Raw genomic sequence first — 18,860 nt, 5'->3', positions numbered from 1 at the left:
TTTAATATAAAAATTTCAACACCAAATATAAATATTATTCAACAAAATATTCATATATGAACTTATTTACATTTATTTTATATGATTTATAGGATTTCAGAGTAAAAATAAATATTATTGAGTTTAAGTATGCAAATATGTTACATACTTTAGAGAGAAAAAGTTGTCGCCCATAAAAAAATATTTATTATATATTCATGTAAGAAAAATTACACTATCATATAAATATTAAACAACATTAAATTTTCATGTAAGAAGTAAAATGTATACATTAGATAAACAAAAAAAGAAAGTGAGAAAGATAAATTCTACAACAATAAAATTAAATTATAGAAATTATTTTCTTAGGCGAATTATAGAAATTATTAAGTAATAAGTATTTATACAAATTTATCATTCAATTTAAATAAAAGGGTTATTGAGTAATTGTGCTAGCCTAAATAATTCTAATATAAAAAGTAGAAAAATTAGATTGATTAGCATAAAGTTAAAACTGTAGTTAAATAAGATATATAAGATATTATAAATTTTGATATATATTTTTGTTTTCTACCGATAAAAAAGAAATTATATTGACTAGAAGAAGTTTTATTTTATGCCCCAAAAAAATCACGGGCCTTGAAGCATGGTCCATTGCTGTTAAAACCAAGCCCATAACGTTGCACATGTGACATGTGTTACACTATGCGTGGACGACAGAAAAATATCAGTGCAGCTGAAACGAGAGACGTTATGAGTTCCCTCCCTTTCACTCTTTAATCCCCACCAGCAAAACAGTTTCCAAATGGTAATAGTAGCATTATCCTCCTCCCTTCCCGCCGGAAGAAACCTCTTCTCCTCCATTCCACCAACGCCGCCACCCCCCACCACCGTCTCCGCCACCCCACAACCACCAATCCCAATCCCCAAATACCCCCCTCCCCGCAAAAAACCCCAACCACCCCCACCACAGAACCCCGCCCTCAAACACCACCGCCGCTCCAAGTACCACCGGCCAGTTCCCCGTGACGGCGGCGTCATCGCCTCCGACGGCGCGGACCGCGCCGTCGTAATCGGGGAGTCCGGCGTGTCGTACCTGCTCCCCGGCGCGCCGTTCGAGTTCCAGTTCAGCTACTCCGAGACGCCCAAGGCGAAGCCGATCGCCATCCGCGAGCCGGCTTTCCTTCCCTTCGCGCCTCCCACGATGCCGCGGCCGTGGACCGGGAAGGCGCCGCTGAAGGGCAAGAAGAGCAAGAAGGTTCCGCTCTTCGACTCGTTCAATCCCCCGCCGGCCGGCACCAAGGGCGTGAAGCTCGTGGAGATGCCCGGGCCGTTTCCCATGGGGCAGTTTCCGCTAGAGGGGAAGAGCAGGGAGGAGATTCTCGGAGAGCCTCTGAAGAAGTGGGAGATACATATGCTGGTTAAGCCCATGATGTCTTACAATCGCCAGGTTAATCTTGGTTAGTTCTTTCGCATCATCTTTTATTGTGCAAAATGTGGTTCCGTCAATAATGGTGTTAGTTCCTGTACTTTGAAAACCCTAGTCGTAGTTAATCTTGGTTAGTTCAAAGGCTTAAATACATTTTCTTTACCCTGCCACTTTTTTTTTTCATTTTCGCCCCTAACAAAAGAAACCGTTTTAGTGCTTGCAAAATGTGAGTTTGTTTTTCATCCTTGAAGTGCCTTAGATAGCACTTTTTTCCACTGTTCAAAGTTTTTTTTTTTACTGGTCAAAGCGCTATCCAAAAAACTTTAAGGACGAAAAACAAAACAATCTAATTTTGGAAGGACTAAACGAAAAAAAAAAATTGCAGGTACGAAAAGGAAAAAAAAAAACGCTAAATTGTAGGGACCAAAAATGTATTTAAGCTTTATAGTTTTTTCACACTGTATGGAAATGATTCAAGGGTGGGTAGGTAGTTAGTTAGTTGTTGGATGAGTCCAAGTGGTAGGAACCAGTAACCACTCACTCATGCAACTCCTTTGAGTGTGTTTGCTTTATTTGTTGTTTATGATCAAGGTCTTGAATTGTGGTTCCATTGCGATATGTTGTGTACAAATGTGGTTGGTGAGACTGCAATTGCGGTTGTGAATGGTGATGGGGTTGCAGTGACTCCAAAAAACTGGACCAATGTTTTAAATTGCAGTGGGAAAATGTGACCACAATTGTAATAGCAATGCAGTTGCAGTGAGTAAAAAAAACCTTGACATTGGGACTGCAATTGTGGTTTGAGACCGTTTTTTAAAATAATGACCCTGATTTTGCAGCCAAAGTTGCATTTGTGGATCGTATTTTAAAACCTTGTCTCTGATGATGAGTGGCTTTGATCATTGGTTAAGTGTTATCTGAACTGTGTTTTTTTATTTCTTGCGAGGCTTTACGATGATAATGAATTAAATCAAGTTTTTAAGTGGTTCACAATCATGGTATGATGCAGTTGTTGTGGCCAATGCAATTTAGATACTGGCATCGCCTTCATGTGATGCAGTTTGCAATTTAAAATCCTGAATTTATTATTATGAGTTAAGATTTGATGATGTTTAGTTCTGATGGTCTAGGAAGGGATGGATTAACGCATAACATGCTGGAGTTGATACATTCACATTGGAAGCGTCGCCGAGTCTGTAAAATTCGTTGTTTAGGTGTTCCAACTGTAGATATGGATAATGTTTGCCACCATATTGAGGTATGGCACCCCTTTTCATTTTTTCAAAATTTATTTGTAATCTTGTGTAGTTTGCGGTTGCATATTTCTTACCTCAAAATCTCTTTTCATTTAATCTGTGAGCATATTTATATCTACAATTGCACAAGATCATTCCTGGGCATATATTGCTCAACATGGATTATGACCTGGAAATGAAAATATGTTAGTTAGAGAACTTTTAGCTGAAACTGTTTTTCAGCAAATTTTAAAGTTGTAGTCTAGTGTTTTAAAATTCACCAATAGCATATAACATTTTTTAGCAGTGATGAACGTAATAAGGTTTGGCTGTACTTGACTGAGTAAGGGATCAAAAGTTACTTTGAGCTCTTGGTAGTTCCCATTTGAGTTGTTAAAATGTATACGATGAGTGATGCTCTAGCTGGGTGGTCAAAAGGCATTGAATGCTGATTTTGGGACAATATTATTAGTTGAGGCAATATTCAGTTGAATTGTTCTGGCGGGTTCTGTTTCCTAGTTGAGGCATTTTTTTTTTGTCTTCAATACTGTCTTTAATTCATAGTTAGATTGAGAATAGATTTTGTTGATGCTTTTACTTTTTTTTAGTTCCTCTTCCGTTTAATCAATTACAGCACACAATGTTGACAAAAGCAATAGATTATTATGAGCCATGCATGAAAGTTGGTTGTTGCTTAACATTATTTGTTTACTTTGAAGTCAAACTATGTATGTTATAACAGGAGAAAACAGGGGGGAAAATAATTCATCGGGTTGGTGGTGTAGTTTATCTTTTCCGTGGCAGAAATTACAACTATAGTACTCGTCCACAGTATCCAGTGATGCTCTGGAAGCCAGCTGCTCCTGTTTACCCAAAACTTATACAGGATGCTCCAGGAGGATTAACAAAAGATGAAGCTGATGAATTACGGATGAAGGGGAAAAGCCTGTTACCAATATGTAAATTAGGTAACCATCTATTGGGGTTTCATATCTGTCTTTCTAATGCACACACACGTATGTAGCATGAAGAAATTTGACAATTTATTGTACCCTTTGTCTTTTTTTTTTTGTCTTGCCTTGAGTAACTGAAGTCACAGAAGTTGAGCCAAGACTTTTTTCTAAACTCAAACTCTTTAGGCTTAAATATTTTTAATCTGTCTGAAATACATTTTGGTGCCATTAATAGCTATCTGAGTTCTATAACACTATTAACAAGTCATTAGGATTAATAATCGATAGAATTGGTTCAGAATACAAAGGAAAGAATGATTTCTTATTGTTGAACCCTAAATTTCAATTGTTGTGCCAATGTGGTACCTGCCTTAGGCTAGGGTTAGAAGATACAAAATAAATGATTTCCCTCAATATTATTCTCCTCACTCTCTATGAGTCTACCTTTCTCAAATGATAAGATGATTTCTCTATCAACCTCCCCTCTTTATTTATGGGCAATATGCCTTATTTCTTCTGCCCAACTAACTACCTCCCTCACTAACAGGCACCTAACTAACTACTAATGGGTATCTATCAATAATATTGAAGTATCACTGCCTGTTGGGTCTGAAAAGAAGGAAACATAGTTAGGGGCAGTTAGCCAGTTACTGCAACTAAGTTAAGGGAATCAGTTAAACAAATATAGGAGAATAAAGATGAAAAGATTCATTCAGAGAATTAGAGCATGCTTTTTGCAGATGACATAGTCCTCCTTGGAGAGTCGAGGGAGGAGTTGAATGAGAGGTTGGAAACTTGGAGACGAGCTCTAGAAACACATGGCTTTCGCCTAAGCAGAAGCAAATCAGAGTATATGGAATGTAAGTTCAACAAAAGTAGGAGGGTATCTAACTCAGAGGTGAAAATAGAAGACCATATTATCCCTCAAGTCACACGGTTTAAATATCTTGGGTCTGTAATACAGGATGATGGAGAAATTGAAGGGGATGTGAATCATCGCATTCAAGCAGGATGGATGAAATGGAGAAAAGCATCGGGGGTGTTATGTGATGCAAAGGTACCGATCAAGCTAAAGGGAAAGTTTTATCGGACTGCGGTAAGACCGGCGATTTTGTACGGAACAGAATGTTGGGCGGTCAAGAGCCAACATGAGACTAAAGTAGGTGTAGCGGAGATGAGGATGTTGCGGTGGATGTGTGGTAAGACTCGACAGGATAAAATTAGAAATGGAGCTATTAGAGAGAGGGTTGGAGTAGCGCCTATTGTAGAGAAGATGGTGGAAAATAGACTTAGGTGATTTGGGCATGTAGAGAGAAGACCGGTAGACTCTGTAGTGAGGAGAGTAGACCAGATGGAGAGAAGGCAAACAATTCGAGGCAGAGGAAGACCCAAAAAGACTATAAGAGAGGTTATCAAGAAGGATCTCGAACTTAATGATTTGGATAGAAGTATGGTACTTGATAGAACATTATGGCGGAAGTTGATCCATGTAGCCGACCCCACCTAGTGGGATAAGGCGTTGTTGTTGTTGTTGTTGTTGTTGTATCTATCTATCTATCATTCAATTTTCTTCCATGGGTTCATAACAATTGGTCCAACCTTCTGGATCTTATTGGGGAAGAAGTGGAGAATTTGATGGTGTTCTTGAAGAAATGACCAGAGATCAGGGGCTACAGCCTCATTGGATTCCTGAATTTTTGAGATTAGAGTTTTGATAGAATCATAGAATTGAAGAGCTTAAGTAGATACTTCATAAGTTGCTGAGGAAGTAGGGAATTGATCCCGAGGAGGAAAAGGCAAAAGCACAAACATGGTGAGGACCTGCTTCATCACAATTGAGCAAGAACAAGGAAAATGTGGAAGGAGGATGTTCAGAGTTTGCCAGTGATGAATCTTGTTCTTGGTGCAAGACAGTCGTAGTTTCAATGGAAGTGGTGCATTGGGTTGGATGTTGGAACAGGAAGAAACAAATGCATTACAAGATTGGCCATTCAATAAGGTGCTGGTAAAACAAGAAACAAAAGCAGAACCAGATAAAGTGACAGTAACAGGGATGACCCAGTGGCAGAGGTGATAGAGGCAGAAGTCAAAGATGCAGATACAAGAATTGATCACGATTTCCAAATCTCAGATTTGGTGACAATAAAAGAACTCTAGAAAGAACTTGTTACAATGAAATGGAAATAACTGGAATCATGACACTGTCATGGTGTTAACATACAGGTCAAGATGGAGAAACCACTGCTGTCATGGCTAGGTTTTGGTCTCAATGTAGGGGCAAAGATGAACATCTGTGTACGGTGGTCGAGCATAAGTGGATGCACCCCCTTATTATGGCTAGAAAATTTTGGGTTTTGAGCAGTCCAGTCAGCCTATTGCTGCTGTCGGAACCACCTCATTGGGATTTGTATGGTAGCTGAGGGAACAAAACCATGCCTTGCATGCTGCAATTTTGTTCTAGTAGAAACTAGGGCATGGACTGACCAACCCATTTTGAATAAACAAACAAAAAATGTTCTTCTGAGGAAATCCTTCCTTTGGATGCATGTTGTTGATTTGGGTGGTGGCATCTCAAAGAAAAGTGACAGGAAGAATCTTCTGGAGCAGACTTAAGTAGAATGCAAGTGGGACATATGATTGTGCTTCAGAACTCAGGCTGCATCAGAAATCCAGAAATGCTTCAGACAAGGAAAAGCTGTCAGGATTAAGAAATATGTTGTCAGAGTTCTATAAATCTGATGGGAATCATTGCCAGAATGTAGACAGAATTTTGTTTAGATTCTTATTCCCTCCTCCAATTCCAGTATTTCGTTAAGGCAAAAAATATTGATAAAATTTTTGTTCTTAAGCAAATATAATGATTTCTTCCAAAGCTTATTCAAGACAATGGGGATGTTGTGTTGGGTGAATTTTTGGTGGTGTGGTTTACTCACCCACATGTGCTTTGGAACAAAACATGGACCGGGATAGTGGCACTGATCATGACGATTATGGAGGGTTTTTTTTCTGCTTAATTGGCCAAGCCCAACCTTGTCTTGGCATTATTTAGGTTCATGAAAAAGGCTATGGGCATTGGAAATCTGTCCACTGAGGCCATATTTTGAACTAATGGGCCAATCCCAAGTCTTTGGGCAAAGAAGTTGCCATTTGAAAATAGAACATCTGACTAGTTGCAGGTTTGAGCCCTCATCCGTCTTCTTGGAGTGAGGTAAATGTGAGTTCTCTAAAGTGCTCAGAGCCTAAGAACTTCCTCTGGCTTAGACTGAGGCACCATCTCCTTACCATGAAATTTTTATTATTCATTTCCAGCTTTCAGGATTTCAACCTTGGGGGTACAATGTTGAATTCCAGGGGAGGTGGTATTGTTAGGAAAGAAGGGAAGAAAAAGTAGATAGAGATAGTTAGAGTAGTTAGTGGGAATCAGTTAGATAAATCAGAGGGGTTAGATTAAGGATGGAAGGGATTTATTCAGAAAATTTAAAAGTTTGTATGAAAAGGACAACTCTTTGTGAAGGGGAAATCTTTACAGGTGAATTCTATCAAGTTCTCTATCAATAAAATTGTTTGTTTCCTTTGTTTCTATCAAGTTCTCTTTTTTCTTTCATGGGTTATCACTCTGTCCAAATAAAATACTTGTTCCTGGTTAGTAGAGTAAGAATATAGATAATTCAAATAGAACCCATAGTATAAATTATTATTGATATTACATTCTTCTTTTTAGATGATTAACATTCATTTGAGACATGAATTAAGGTTCTTATTTCTAAATTTCTACCTCTAATTTACTTCTTTCCTGTTGCAGCCAAAAATGGAGTATATACATCCCTTGTAAAGGATGTCAGAGATGCTTTTGAAGGAAGTATTTTGGTGAAAATTAACTGCAAGGGATTGGATCCTAGTGATTACAAGAAAATAGGTGCCAAGCTTAAGGTATCTACATAACAGGCTTTGTATATCGATTTATTCCTTTTGCACCTTGTTAGTTACGCCTCGCGTCATTCTTTTTGCACCTTATTAGTTATGCCTGAAACAAACAATTTTGATATCTGTTCTAGGTATTAATTGCACTAATTCATTTATGTACCATAAGATACAAAGTTATATATGATTCATCTTATGATATGAACTAAGTGATACGTAGCCATATCTATCAAATAATGGGGTTTGAATTGTTAATCGTAAGATTCTAATAACTAAGGATAATTGAATAGAATAAGGAGAGAAATTACCCTTCAAAGGGTTTCCCTTATAACTGAACACTTGCTTAGTTCTCACAAATTACAATTTCCTGAAATTCTTCTGTTTATCTAACCTGTTCCTAAGTACCTTGACTCCCCTTTTATTCTTCCAAGAAAGATTTAGGAAAGAAAGCAAGAACATGGTTCGACTAGGAAAGCAAATCCTTAAATAATACAGGTGAATTAATTAATGATTATAACTTCTCAGTTGGTAAGTGCCAAATTCACATGAAGTGCGTGATTGAGTATTCATCAATTTGATTTTTCGTATTATTATCTGTCTCAGGCTATATGCTAAAAGTGAGCTTCAGGACTGGTCTATCATTGAATTTGAAGGCACCCTTATGGTAGTTAACCAGGGAATTATTATTTCAAAATAGAATTTTCTGCACTCAACTACCAAAATAAAAATAGTTCATCTTCTATACTTGTGACAAAGCTCAATGCTTTTGTTATCGAACTTCATTATGTGTCGGCTCTGGGGAAAATGAGGGACTTGTTACAATTGATCACTGCAACATAATATGCATTGGAATTTGTTTATAGTCTTTAATATATATTTGTTCATGATAATACAAGATCATGTTCAGTTTAAGTTTAGCCTCAATCAATTGAAATAGGAATATTGTGCTGCATCCATTTTGATAGTCTTGTTTTGGCAGGATTTGGTTCCTTGTGTGCTGTTGTCTTTTGATGATGAACAGATATTGATGTGGAGGGGCAAAGACTGGAAATCAAGGTACCCACAACCTCTGCCAGTTTTTACGCCTTCAAAAGCTAACATTGTTGGGAATTTGGAAAATTCAGGTATGTGTTTGAGAAAATAAATTCGGTCGAACCATTTTTTTTTAATATCCTGTCCCAATTGAATTCGTGTACAGTGTGCATACATATACGTGTGTGTATATAAATTATGAAATATTCTTAGTGAAGAGGAAGGAACATTCAAGAATGAGGGTTCCCAATATATATCCTAAAATGGAAAACAAAAGTTTAAAACTAAAAAATTAAAATTTAGATACACAATCAATGAGTATTTTATGTTCAAAGTAAGGTGATAGTAAGCAATCATGGCTCTAGAAAAGAAATGGTTTTTTCTTAAAACAGGTTTGGAGTTTAGGACATGTTTGATGCAATTCCCCAGCTGATAATACTATGATAAGTGCTCAAATTTCTCTCTATGGATTTCAATGTTGGAGTTTATTATACAAATTTTAAGGAATGGCCATGGACTGAAAGACACATTTTAGAAAGGCATTTCATCGTGGTTTCATGAATTTTTTCGAGCTAATTGGATGTTTGAGGAATAGTTGAATTAGCTTCGTGTTCAGTAAATTTGATGTTTTGGGGAAGCTTGTACAATTGTTTGGACACCTTTGTATAGTGATATTGGGGAGAAATTAAGGAAAGAAGTTTTACTGCCGATCCAGAAAAAAAAATGGAAAGTCTTACAGTTACTTTTTGTTTGTAAAATGAAGACAAGTTCAGTTCCACATGGGGAGATGCAGCTAATGAAGTTTCATTGAATTTTCTTCTATAATAACTTAATTATGTTCTTTTATATGAGGTGACTCATTTTACCCGGATGATTTTCATTGCATTGAGATTGAGTTTTCTTTCTCTTTATCTGCTAAGTTATAAATATGATGACTGCAAAAAATATTTTCCTAGGGAAGCTTTGATGATAAACAACAAACATACTATTTTTGTGGTCTTTTCCTTACCACTCATTGATTATTCAACTGCTGTCTGTTATACTACTTCACAGTTTTCTAATGTGCATATTCCTTTAACTTTTTATATATATATTTAAAATATCAGCCTCCAAGAATTAGGCATTGTCTTTCCTGTGCCATAGATGAATTATATATGATATTTTTGTGTTTGTTCGATATCATGACCAGGCCATATGGTAAAATATATCAGTTGATAACATTGGCCATGCAACATTGTAATGTAATGTTTTCACAATGTCAATCAGGTGAGACTGACGACAATCAATACAAGCATGATGGCAACATGGTGAACACGAGCCCAAAAATGTTGTCTCTGTGGAAGCGTGCAATCCAGTCAAGCAAAGCTTTGTTGCTGGATGAGTTTAATCTCGGTCCTGATGCTCTCTTGGAGAAGGTAGAGGAATTTGACACTGTTTCACAGGCCTTGGAGCACTCCCATCCAGCATTTAGTTTGTCAAGTAAAGAAAATGATGCTGAAGGTTCATCTGCAAACTTTGAAAATAGTTATTCTAGTGATGGCATACATACTGAAGAGGATTATGCAAAGTTCGAAGATAGTTATTCTAGTGATGCCTTACAAACTGAAGAGGAAGAGGAAGAGGATGAGGATGAGGATGAGGACTACTATGATGATGAAGACGATGACTTGTATGCGGTGGACACATCGGCTCAACCCGGATCATTACCTGTTGATATGATTGTCAAAAAGCTAAAACAAAGACCATTGGAGTAAAAACTATTTAAAAATAAAAATGACAACTTGAAGAGCTTTTGTATTGACCAAAATAGCAGGCATGAAATGTAAAATTACCAATAAAAGAAATAAATTAGTTATCTGTAAATTACGAATTGGACATTTTCTCATGCACTATATGCCTTGGTTTCATGAATGACACGTATTTGTGCGACAACGACTACGTTTACAACATGTGGTGGCCCACTCGTGCTGAAAGAGAATCATGGTTTCTGAAAATGGTGAATTAGAGCCAAGCCAACTTTGTTACCTGATGCTGCACTCCTTCAAATAATATATTCACATCACGGAGTATCCAGTGATTAACTGCTTCTCTAGTTTTCCCACTCTTAAGTCCATCCCTCACCAATGACATTGTCTGTTTCGGCTTATTTATTTATTTTTAATATTTTTGTTTGTTTAATCTTATTTGCAAAAAACTAAGCTAAACTCAAACGAAAAATGTTTTAATTATAATTTTTAGCACACATGTTGATTTAAATGTGAAAATACAAATGTAAATGAATTAGCATATTGTGAATTATTTAAATTTTATTTGTTAAATAGTTGATTGAATTCTTAACTAAAGAAATATGTTCAAATTTGAATTTAGATTTAATACATTAGTGATTTGACCATGTATGTGTGTATAAGAATCCAATCGTAAAAAATAAAAATTTAGATAAGATATTGTATGGATAATAAAAACTTATTTACTAATATATACTATTACTTAATACATTATAATTCTATTTTATAAAAAACTTGTGTTTCCAAACAAAGTTAATAAAAGTAAATAAAAACTATGCACGCGATAAACAAACTTAATTCAAAATTGATGTTCTGAAGGAACCAAACTCAACTTTAATTTCATCTAAGCACTTTATTCTTTTCACTAGGACTTGCACGTTTACAGACCCCCGAGTGAAAGGTTAACAAAACTCAAATAAATGAATAGAAAAATAGAAAACAAGAATTTGACACATAACAACTAACACGCAATGGCAAAAAAAGATACAATACAAAGCTGAAGCGTGAAACTGAATTTGGTTTTAAAAAGAAGTAGGAAATAATAGTTATGTGAATATTGAAAACAAAAGCGTATATTGTTTTTGTCTTGTCTATTTCTCTTCCTCTGTTAAGTAACCCTGATCAGCCAACAAACCCAAAAAAACATATGCTCTTTTTAATATTATTATCAAATTCCTTGTGCCTGGGGTTATATTGTTCACACAACTTGATTCTTCTTTCTCTCTCTTTCACTCACATAAAAGCATAAAGCAAAGCATCTTCTGCCCTCTAAATTTTACTTGTCAATAGTGAGTGCTACACCTTTCTTTCTTCCCATCCGGAATCACCCCTATTTTATTTTATTTTTTTCTTTCTTCATTTGGATGAAGCAATGAACTTTTTGGACTTTGGGGTGAAGCAATCTCAAGTAAGGAATCTAGATTTCATTGGCTTCAAAAAATTGATCTGCAAGCTTGTTGTTATGTATCCGAACTTGGTGTATGCTCATTCTCTCCTCCCACTTGAGTTTCAAATTTCTCAACAATCATATCAAAATTCTACTTCGGTTATAATTGCATTAATTTGTGATGTAGCTAATAGTACATTCTTTTTCAAGCATGTGCTAGTGGTGACTAATTTCCTTTTTACAATCCTGGCTTCTTAGTTCCAATTTTCTGGATGCATATCTTGTATCTTCATTGATACATTTGCAATTTTTGCTGATCTTTGTGATGTGTTTATAGAATTTTTTCAAGTTTCTATCCATTTTATCCTTTTGTTGTAGTATTGTTATTGGAACTGAGGGCTATCATTGAAAAGGGTAGTCCAATGCATGATTCTCCCACCATTGTGCATAGTGTTTCAAGAAACACATCAAGAAGAAACATAAAATTCTAAAGCTAGCACACATAACTCATGAGTTTCTTCACAGAGTCCTCTAGCCATACATGGCAACCAACCATAACTTCAGACTCTACTACCCTAAGTTATTGGTTGAATTGGAGGTTCTTCTTCTGTGCACTATGGATTTTAGCCTCCATGGCTCTAGCATCTTTTTTAATATTCAAATATGAAGGATTCAACAAATCAAGATCGAATAGTGGAGAAAATCAGGGGGAGGAAGAAGCTGGATTGCTATATGAGGATGAAGCATGGAACACCTGTCTTAAAGGAATTGATCCTTCATGGCTCCTTATTTATAGAATAATTTGTTTTGTTGTGCTTTTGGCTTTGATCATTGCAAGTGTGGCTGCAGATGGAGCAGGCATATTTTACTTCTATACTCAGTAAGCTATACATTAATAAAGCGTATATGAATGCTCTATTATTCTTTGCATGTTCAATGATAAAATGCATTAAGAATATATATATATATATTGTTGAAAATAACAATAACTGTCATCCTTTTTGAAAAAATGGATTAGAAAAATTGTATTAATTTCTTTGTTAGGTGTTTCATTGCCACCTCAATTCTTAAGCTAAAGACTTTGTATAATTTTTTTAATATTATTTTTAGATATAGTTTTAGGATTTTTAAAGAACAGTTTCATGATATCTTGCATTTATTGGGGTATTATTTTTTAATACTCGTGGCATAAAAGATGAATAAGGCAGAAAAGGGTCAAATTATTGTTTTTTTAAGGAAATGATTGATTGTTTCAATAAACCATTGTCTTTGTAAAAATTCTAATCGTAATATTGTTTCTTTTTTTATTGTGCTTAACAGATGGACCTTTACATTGGTCACTATTTACTTTGGGGTAAGGCTTTACATTTCCAACTCTTATACATTGTAGTAAAAAAATTAGTATGAAAATATGAAAATGCACTATATCATTTTTTCTTTTTTTTATAATATCTTATGTGATTGTCTTGTTTTTTTTAATCTCGATTTCACTTTCAGTTTGGATCATATTTCTCTTTATATGGATGTTCCCTAAAACAAAATAAATATGGGAGCAGCACGGTCAATGGCACTTCTTTAGATCCAGAACTAGGCACTTATATAGTTGATGCTCGGAAAACAGCTGGTTTATGGGGTTACATTTTTCAAATAATTTTTCAGGTAATTCTTGTTGTTATTTTTTTTTTTTACTTGAATTCTTTTTGTTATTTCATCGCTGTAGATTTTTCTTTTTTTTTTCATGGATATTTTAAACTTGATGACGAATGGTAAAAATATATTATAAGAGAATTTAGCATTAATGATATTAAATTTTATAAAAAAAATTAATTGTCTGATGAATGTATCCACAGCCATTGGTAGTTTGTAAAATGCTGTGATTAAATAATTACACTAACAAGAAGTTCGTTATTACTTTATATCAAAAAAATATAATTATATAAATCTTTGGGTCAAGTTAGCAAAGTTTACACAACTTATATAGACGAACTCTACATAAGAATTCCTCGACTTTAAGATGTCTGCTTGTGTAATAATATGCATCTTGCTCTTTTTCTTAATATTAATGAAATGCTGTAATTAATTTATATTTTGGGTTTCATTGTGTGATTAACTTGTTTTAACAAGTGTAGGGTGTTTTCTATCAATCTCACGAGGTAATCTATCAATATAATTTATTTTTTTATTTTCTTTTAAATATATAGACTTGTGCAGGTGCTGTAGTGCTAACTGACTCTGTGTTCTGGTTCATCCTTTATCCATTTCTGATGTCCAAAGATTACAGTGTCGATTTTGTAAGTATCATCAACATTTATCCTTTTGACTAGGAAATTATACTCAGCATATAAAATATCATAAAAATGTTGCAGAGTATTTGACCTTTCCACCTAGTTTCATATTTGTAGAAAAAAAATAAAATAATTTGAGATTTGTATTGAATACCATTGTTACCAACAGATTCAGTGTTTCATGTTGCATGCAACTCATATCCTTGAAACCAACTGTATCATTTTTCCATAAATTTGAGGAAAAAAAAGTTCTCAAAATTATGTCTTTTATTAAAAATTTGCTTTCAGTTATTATATGTTTCACAATTAATTTTCTACAATATCAAAATCGCCACAAAATTTCTAAGATGACTGCAAATTTAAAACGCTGCTCTTAAGTAGTAGGTTGGTTCTTTTGCAATCCATAAGATGTTCTTCTTTCACCTGAAAATATTTGCTTTTTTTTTTCATTTCGCAGTTGATTTTTTGTATGCACTCAATTAATGCTCTTTTCCTCCTCGGTGACACATCATTGAATTGCATGGTGAGTTTGGGTTTTAGCAGTTTATGGTTTGTATATATGGTTTTAATTTGTATTATATCATTAAGTTCTTTTTTTTTAATCTTTTGACCTTGCAATAAGTTCAAAAATTCAAATTGACATTTTTTTATTCTTAACACGTGCAGAGATTTCCAATGTTTCGATTTGCATATTTTGTCTTGTGGACGTCTACTTTTGTCATTTTTCAGTGGATCATCCATGTTTGTGTTTCACTTTGGTAAAACTGTGTATCCCTTGTTTTATAATTTTTTTATACAACAGAGTGGTGCCTTTTATAATTTGATAACCTTTGTTACAGGTGGCCTTATCCTTTCCTTGATTTATCATCCTCGTATGCACCCTTATGGTATGTTCTTAAACCCTATGTGTCACATTGTCACGATTGCTGAAATGATTGTATTCTCATTGCTTCATAAAGTTGAACATATTTAATATTTTTCCTTGATATATAGACCCATCTAAACTAAAAATCAACTTTATCAATGATTGGCACGTGCATATCCTTTTGGAAGTCAGCATATTATATTATATATTCAAGACACTGACAGATTGATTTTATATTTCAAAAGAATTTATAAGACTATGATCTTGTTTTATATTTTTTTTAAAAAGTTATTAAAAATTATTTTAGTTCAAATAAATCAATCTAAACACATTACATTTACAAAAGTAGTTGGTTCAAGTATAATAAGGCAAAATGAGAATTTTTTTATGAAATTTTGGTCAAGGTTTTCAAATATGACAATTTTAAAATAAACTTTGGAACAAGAAATCATTACGGTGTAACATTGCATGTTTTATTTAATGTGTTACTGGATACAAATGCAGCAACTGGATATGAAACTAATTTATTGCATAAGGTCTACTTTCAAATAATTATTATACGTATAATTTTCCCTATTGGGCTTTCAGGTACTTGGCTGTGGCTTTGATGCACTTTCCATGCTACGGCGTCTTTGCTTTAATAGTAAGGATGAAACACTTGTGGTTATCAAAATCGTTTCCTGGTTCTTCCCGTTTTGTACGGTGACAACACTTTCCACCAAAATCCACCTTTTACTTAACTTAGCAAAAAGTGATTTTGAAGATCAGAATTAGATAACTCCAGTTGTTATGTAAATTCATCCCTTCCCCACTTAAAACATATTATGTGCATGTTTGATTTGAATTCTGTACCATGTCAAATTAGAAGCAGCTTTATATAGCTTCTCTTGTCTCAGTTTTTTTTTCATGTCAAATTGGAATTTTATGTAAAAGCTACTACTATTCGTTGCTTCAAGATTGACATGAATTTTATAAACTAATGCCAAACCAAACAAGCCTTTCGTCTTTATTTGAATTGATGCAAAAACATGATCATACACACATCTTTTACGCGATTCAAACACGTATTAATTACTATACTAGCTTAGGCATACAGCAAGCAAGCTGGTATTATCCGTGAGGCTTTAGAATCACACCAATCTGTGAATATCACTGTAAAAAGGATGAGCAGCAGCTAGATGCTTGCTTGCATCACAGGGCAACGGATCCTTTTCCACATCTTGCTAGTAACCTTGTGATTTTCATAAATTATGTTCATGGAGACTCAAAAATAACCAATCGAAAAATGAAGGCGGATAAAAAGGAAACAGTTAGCCAAAAAGATCAGAAAGCAAAGTGAATAACAACTTAGGGGGGTAAATGAGCTCCTGGGGAAGTTTGAGAACCAATCAAGTAAATGCAAGTACCTATGCAATTTAGTTGAATCAATATAATCCAGTGTTCAATCATCTAAAAGAACTTTATTTTCCTTACAGAATATCTAGCTAAGGCTTCACATATTCTCTGATAAACTGTTCCAACTGAGAGATCTCCCCTGTAAGACCAGAAGCATCTTGAAGTCTAACTTTGTTAGGGCACTGGGTGAAAGAAAATGGTTCTCCAGGTACCCCAAGGTTGAACTCATTTGCAATGTCAGCTGGTGATATTGCACTTCTTGATTCCCGTAATTTGTCACTGTAAAAGGATAATAAAAGTCAGAACATTGTTGCAAGATAAAAAGAATAAACAGTCAGATTGAACAATACATACAGTTTTAAGATACTAACAACCGATCAGGTGTAAGGATAATAAGAGTCAAGTTCAGTGAGGAAGATGATACAAGGACTAGTGTTAATAATAGAAACTAGAAAGTACTTCTTATACATGACCCGAGCAACAATAATAACATGAACATACGAATGTATAATAGTATATATAGGTATTAAACACACAAAGAACAACAATAACCAAACCTTATCCACCTAGGTGAGACTAGTTACATTTGTTAAACTTTGCTGTAGGGCTATTAGAAACCAAATTGCCAATCCATTTAGGGTCCATTTGTTTCAAAGTTTAGTAAAATTGATTTTAAAATAATTGATGTTGAAAGAACTACGGTTGAAAAAATTGATTTGTGTTTGGAAATGATACTTTAAAAGTGAGTTGGCAAGTACAGTAGAATCTCAAGTCAGCACCTAAAAACGAGTTTCTATCATCTTCTCTCCTAAATAGGCACTACTCCAACTTTCTCATTAATACCCTAATTGAACCTTTAATATGTTCACTCATTTACTTTAACATTCTCATCTGAGCTATGCTCTTTTTGGTCTCATTGGGTCATTAGTGGCAATTGGCAAACATTGACTCCTAAACAACCATTAATAGTCTAATAGCTGTTAGTAGAAACGATAGGCACTTTACGATCATAAATTAAGTATTCACACTACTGTGAGGTCTAGGGAGTATGGCGAATCAGATGTTCACTTACAAAGCAAACAACCTTACCATAACACCTAGGCTCACCCTCAGATAATCCAACAACACCCAACAATACTATGCAACAACAAAGAAATCAATGAACAATCAAACAAGCAGAGATAAAAGATTGAGTCTCAAAGCAATACATTTCCTTCCCCATCTGTTTGCCGATGAACTCCTTGGAATGAGCAGTGACTTTGTCCGTTTTGTTGCAGAGAATAAGTAACGGAATCTTCTTCCTCACGACACTTCCCTTGGTCAATATATCATACAGATACCTGATAACAAAATTAAACCGAGATATGCAAGAATTCAGTACCTCTTCTTCCTCAGCAACACAGGAAATGGTTAGTTACTCAATGCTCACACACATTTACACACACAATTCAACAAAACACTTGAAGCACAGAAGGAATTACTCTGAAGCAGCACGACAATTCGGTAAGAAGTCCACAGCATCAACAACAAACACAATGGCAGCAGCCTTGGGCAAGTACTCATCCAGCTTGGGCCGAAGCCGCGAATGTCCCGGAACATCAACAACACAAACAGGTTTCACCTTGCGCTTCTGCCAAAGCAAACACCAGACATTAGTATCATTTCCAGTTCAACAAACAATAACAAGAAAAACAACCACCCAGCCAATTCCAACGAATTTCACACTCTACTAAGAGGCAACTCAGGTAAGTAAGAAGAAGCATAAACGTTACCGGGACTGTTTCAGAATGAAGAAGGAAAGTGTCCTCGTTAGGTTCCATGGACGTAACGGTACCCTCGTGGATAGAACCATCCCTAAGCTACAAAAAAAAGTAAAGTATGAATTTAAATTTAAAGTTAACTGCAAAATTTTTTATCATCATCACATTCGTACGGAGTATCCACCAGTTTTACCGATAACTAATCTTTACTAACTGTTCACCTTTACGTTTTTTTAGAGACCTTGCTTTAAAGAAATCGAGTCTAGTTTCACTGGGAGCAACGACTTGTTGATGGTGAGAGTGAGAGAAGTGGAAAATGAGAATGGAAGGAATTGATAAGCTTACTTGGTAGAAGAGGACAGTTTTGCCGGCGCCGGAGAGGCCAGTGAGAACAATGGTGTTGGACTTTGCGCGCTTCAAGAAGCGAACTGTGATGGGAGCAAAAAGAGAGAGAGAGAGAGAGCGACCGAAATGTGATTATACGAATAAATAAATGTTGAAAAGAAAAGGGAAGCGATGACTAACTTGAGAGAAGGAGAACGGTGGTGAGGATAAGGACGGCGGCGACGGCGTAGAGCTGAATTGGGGGGACGGTGTGGACTGCGACGCGCCACCACCGGAGAAATTGTTGTTTCCATTGCTCCAAATGTTCCATGTGGTGTGCTTAGGGAAGGGAACACACGCAGCGCAGGAAACCTTCCCTTTCCTTCTGGTCTACTACTATAGTCTATAGATCTGCCTTGTCCCCTGTCTACGCGGTTGCCGTTTGAATTTCAAATTATACGCTAGAAAACGACACAAAAGGATATCGAATCCTTTCTTTCTTAAACAGTAC

General features: G+C 35.3%; 3 protein-coding genes across 3 annotated transcripts; 2 read left to right on the top strand and 1 right to left on the bottom strand.

The window, feature by feature from the left end:
- Positions 1–699: 699 nt before the first annotated feature.
- On the top strand, positions 700–10,727 carry LOC114423135 (CRS2-associated factor 2, chloroplastic). Its single transcript, XM_028389766.1, has 6 exons — positions 700–1,439; positions 2,539–2,666; positions 3,386–3,611; positions 7,399–7,526; positions 8,497–8,641; positions 9,816–10,727. Exons 1-6 carry the CDS (start codon positions 785–787, stop codon positions 10,301–10,303), a joined length of 1,770 nt encoding a protein of 589 aa, XP_028245567.1. The 5' UTR covers positions 700–784; the 3' UTR covers positions 10,304–10,727.
- Positions 10,728–11,564: 837 nt separating this feature from the next.
- On the top strand, positions 11,565–15,878 carry LOC114423132. Its single transcript, XM_028389757.1, has 9 exons — positions 11,565–11,741; positions 12,099–12,600; positions 13,041–13,074; positions 13,218–13,379; positions 13,922–14,011; positions 14,463–14,528; positions 14,672–14,763; positions 14,845–14,892; positions 15,459–15,878. The coding sequence occupies exons 2-9, from the start codon at positions 12,230–12,232 to the stop codon at positions 15,574–15,576; spliced, it is 981 nt and encodes a 326-aa protein (XP_028245558.1). The 5' UTR covers positions 11,565–11,741; positions 12,099–12,229; the 3' UTR covers positions 15,577–15,878.
- Positions 15,879–16,180: 302 nt separating this feature from the next.
- LOC114423133 (signal recognition particle receptor subunit beta-like) lies at positions 16,181–18,806 on the bottom strand. The gene is made up of 6 exons (XM_028389758.1): positions 18,551–18,806; positions 18,371–18,453; positions 18,038–18,124; positions 17,747–17,895; positions 17,474–17,605; positions 16,181–16,544 (listed from the first exon to the last, which is right to left on the bottom strand). Exons 1-6 carry the CDS (start codon positions 18,678–18,680, stop codon positions 16,355–16,357), a joined length of 771 nt encoding a protein of 256 aa, XP_028245559.1. The 5' UTR covers positions 18,681–18,806; the 3' UTR covers positions 16,181–16,354.
- Positions 18,807–18,860: the final 54 nt, after the last annotated feature.

The sequence above is a fragment of the Glycine soja genome, chromosome 8 (genome assembly GCF_004193775.1).
Source record: "Glycine soja cultivar W05 chromosome 8, ASM419377v2, whole genome shotgun sequence".
Taxonomy (NCBI): domain Eukaryota; kingdom Viridiplantae; phylum Streptophyta; class Magnoliopsida; order Fabales; family Fabaceae; genus Glycine; species Glycine soja.
The sequence above is the reverse complement of the archived record's forward strand: the minus strand, read 5'-3'. Positions and strand labels throughout refer to the sequence as shown.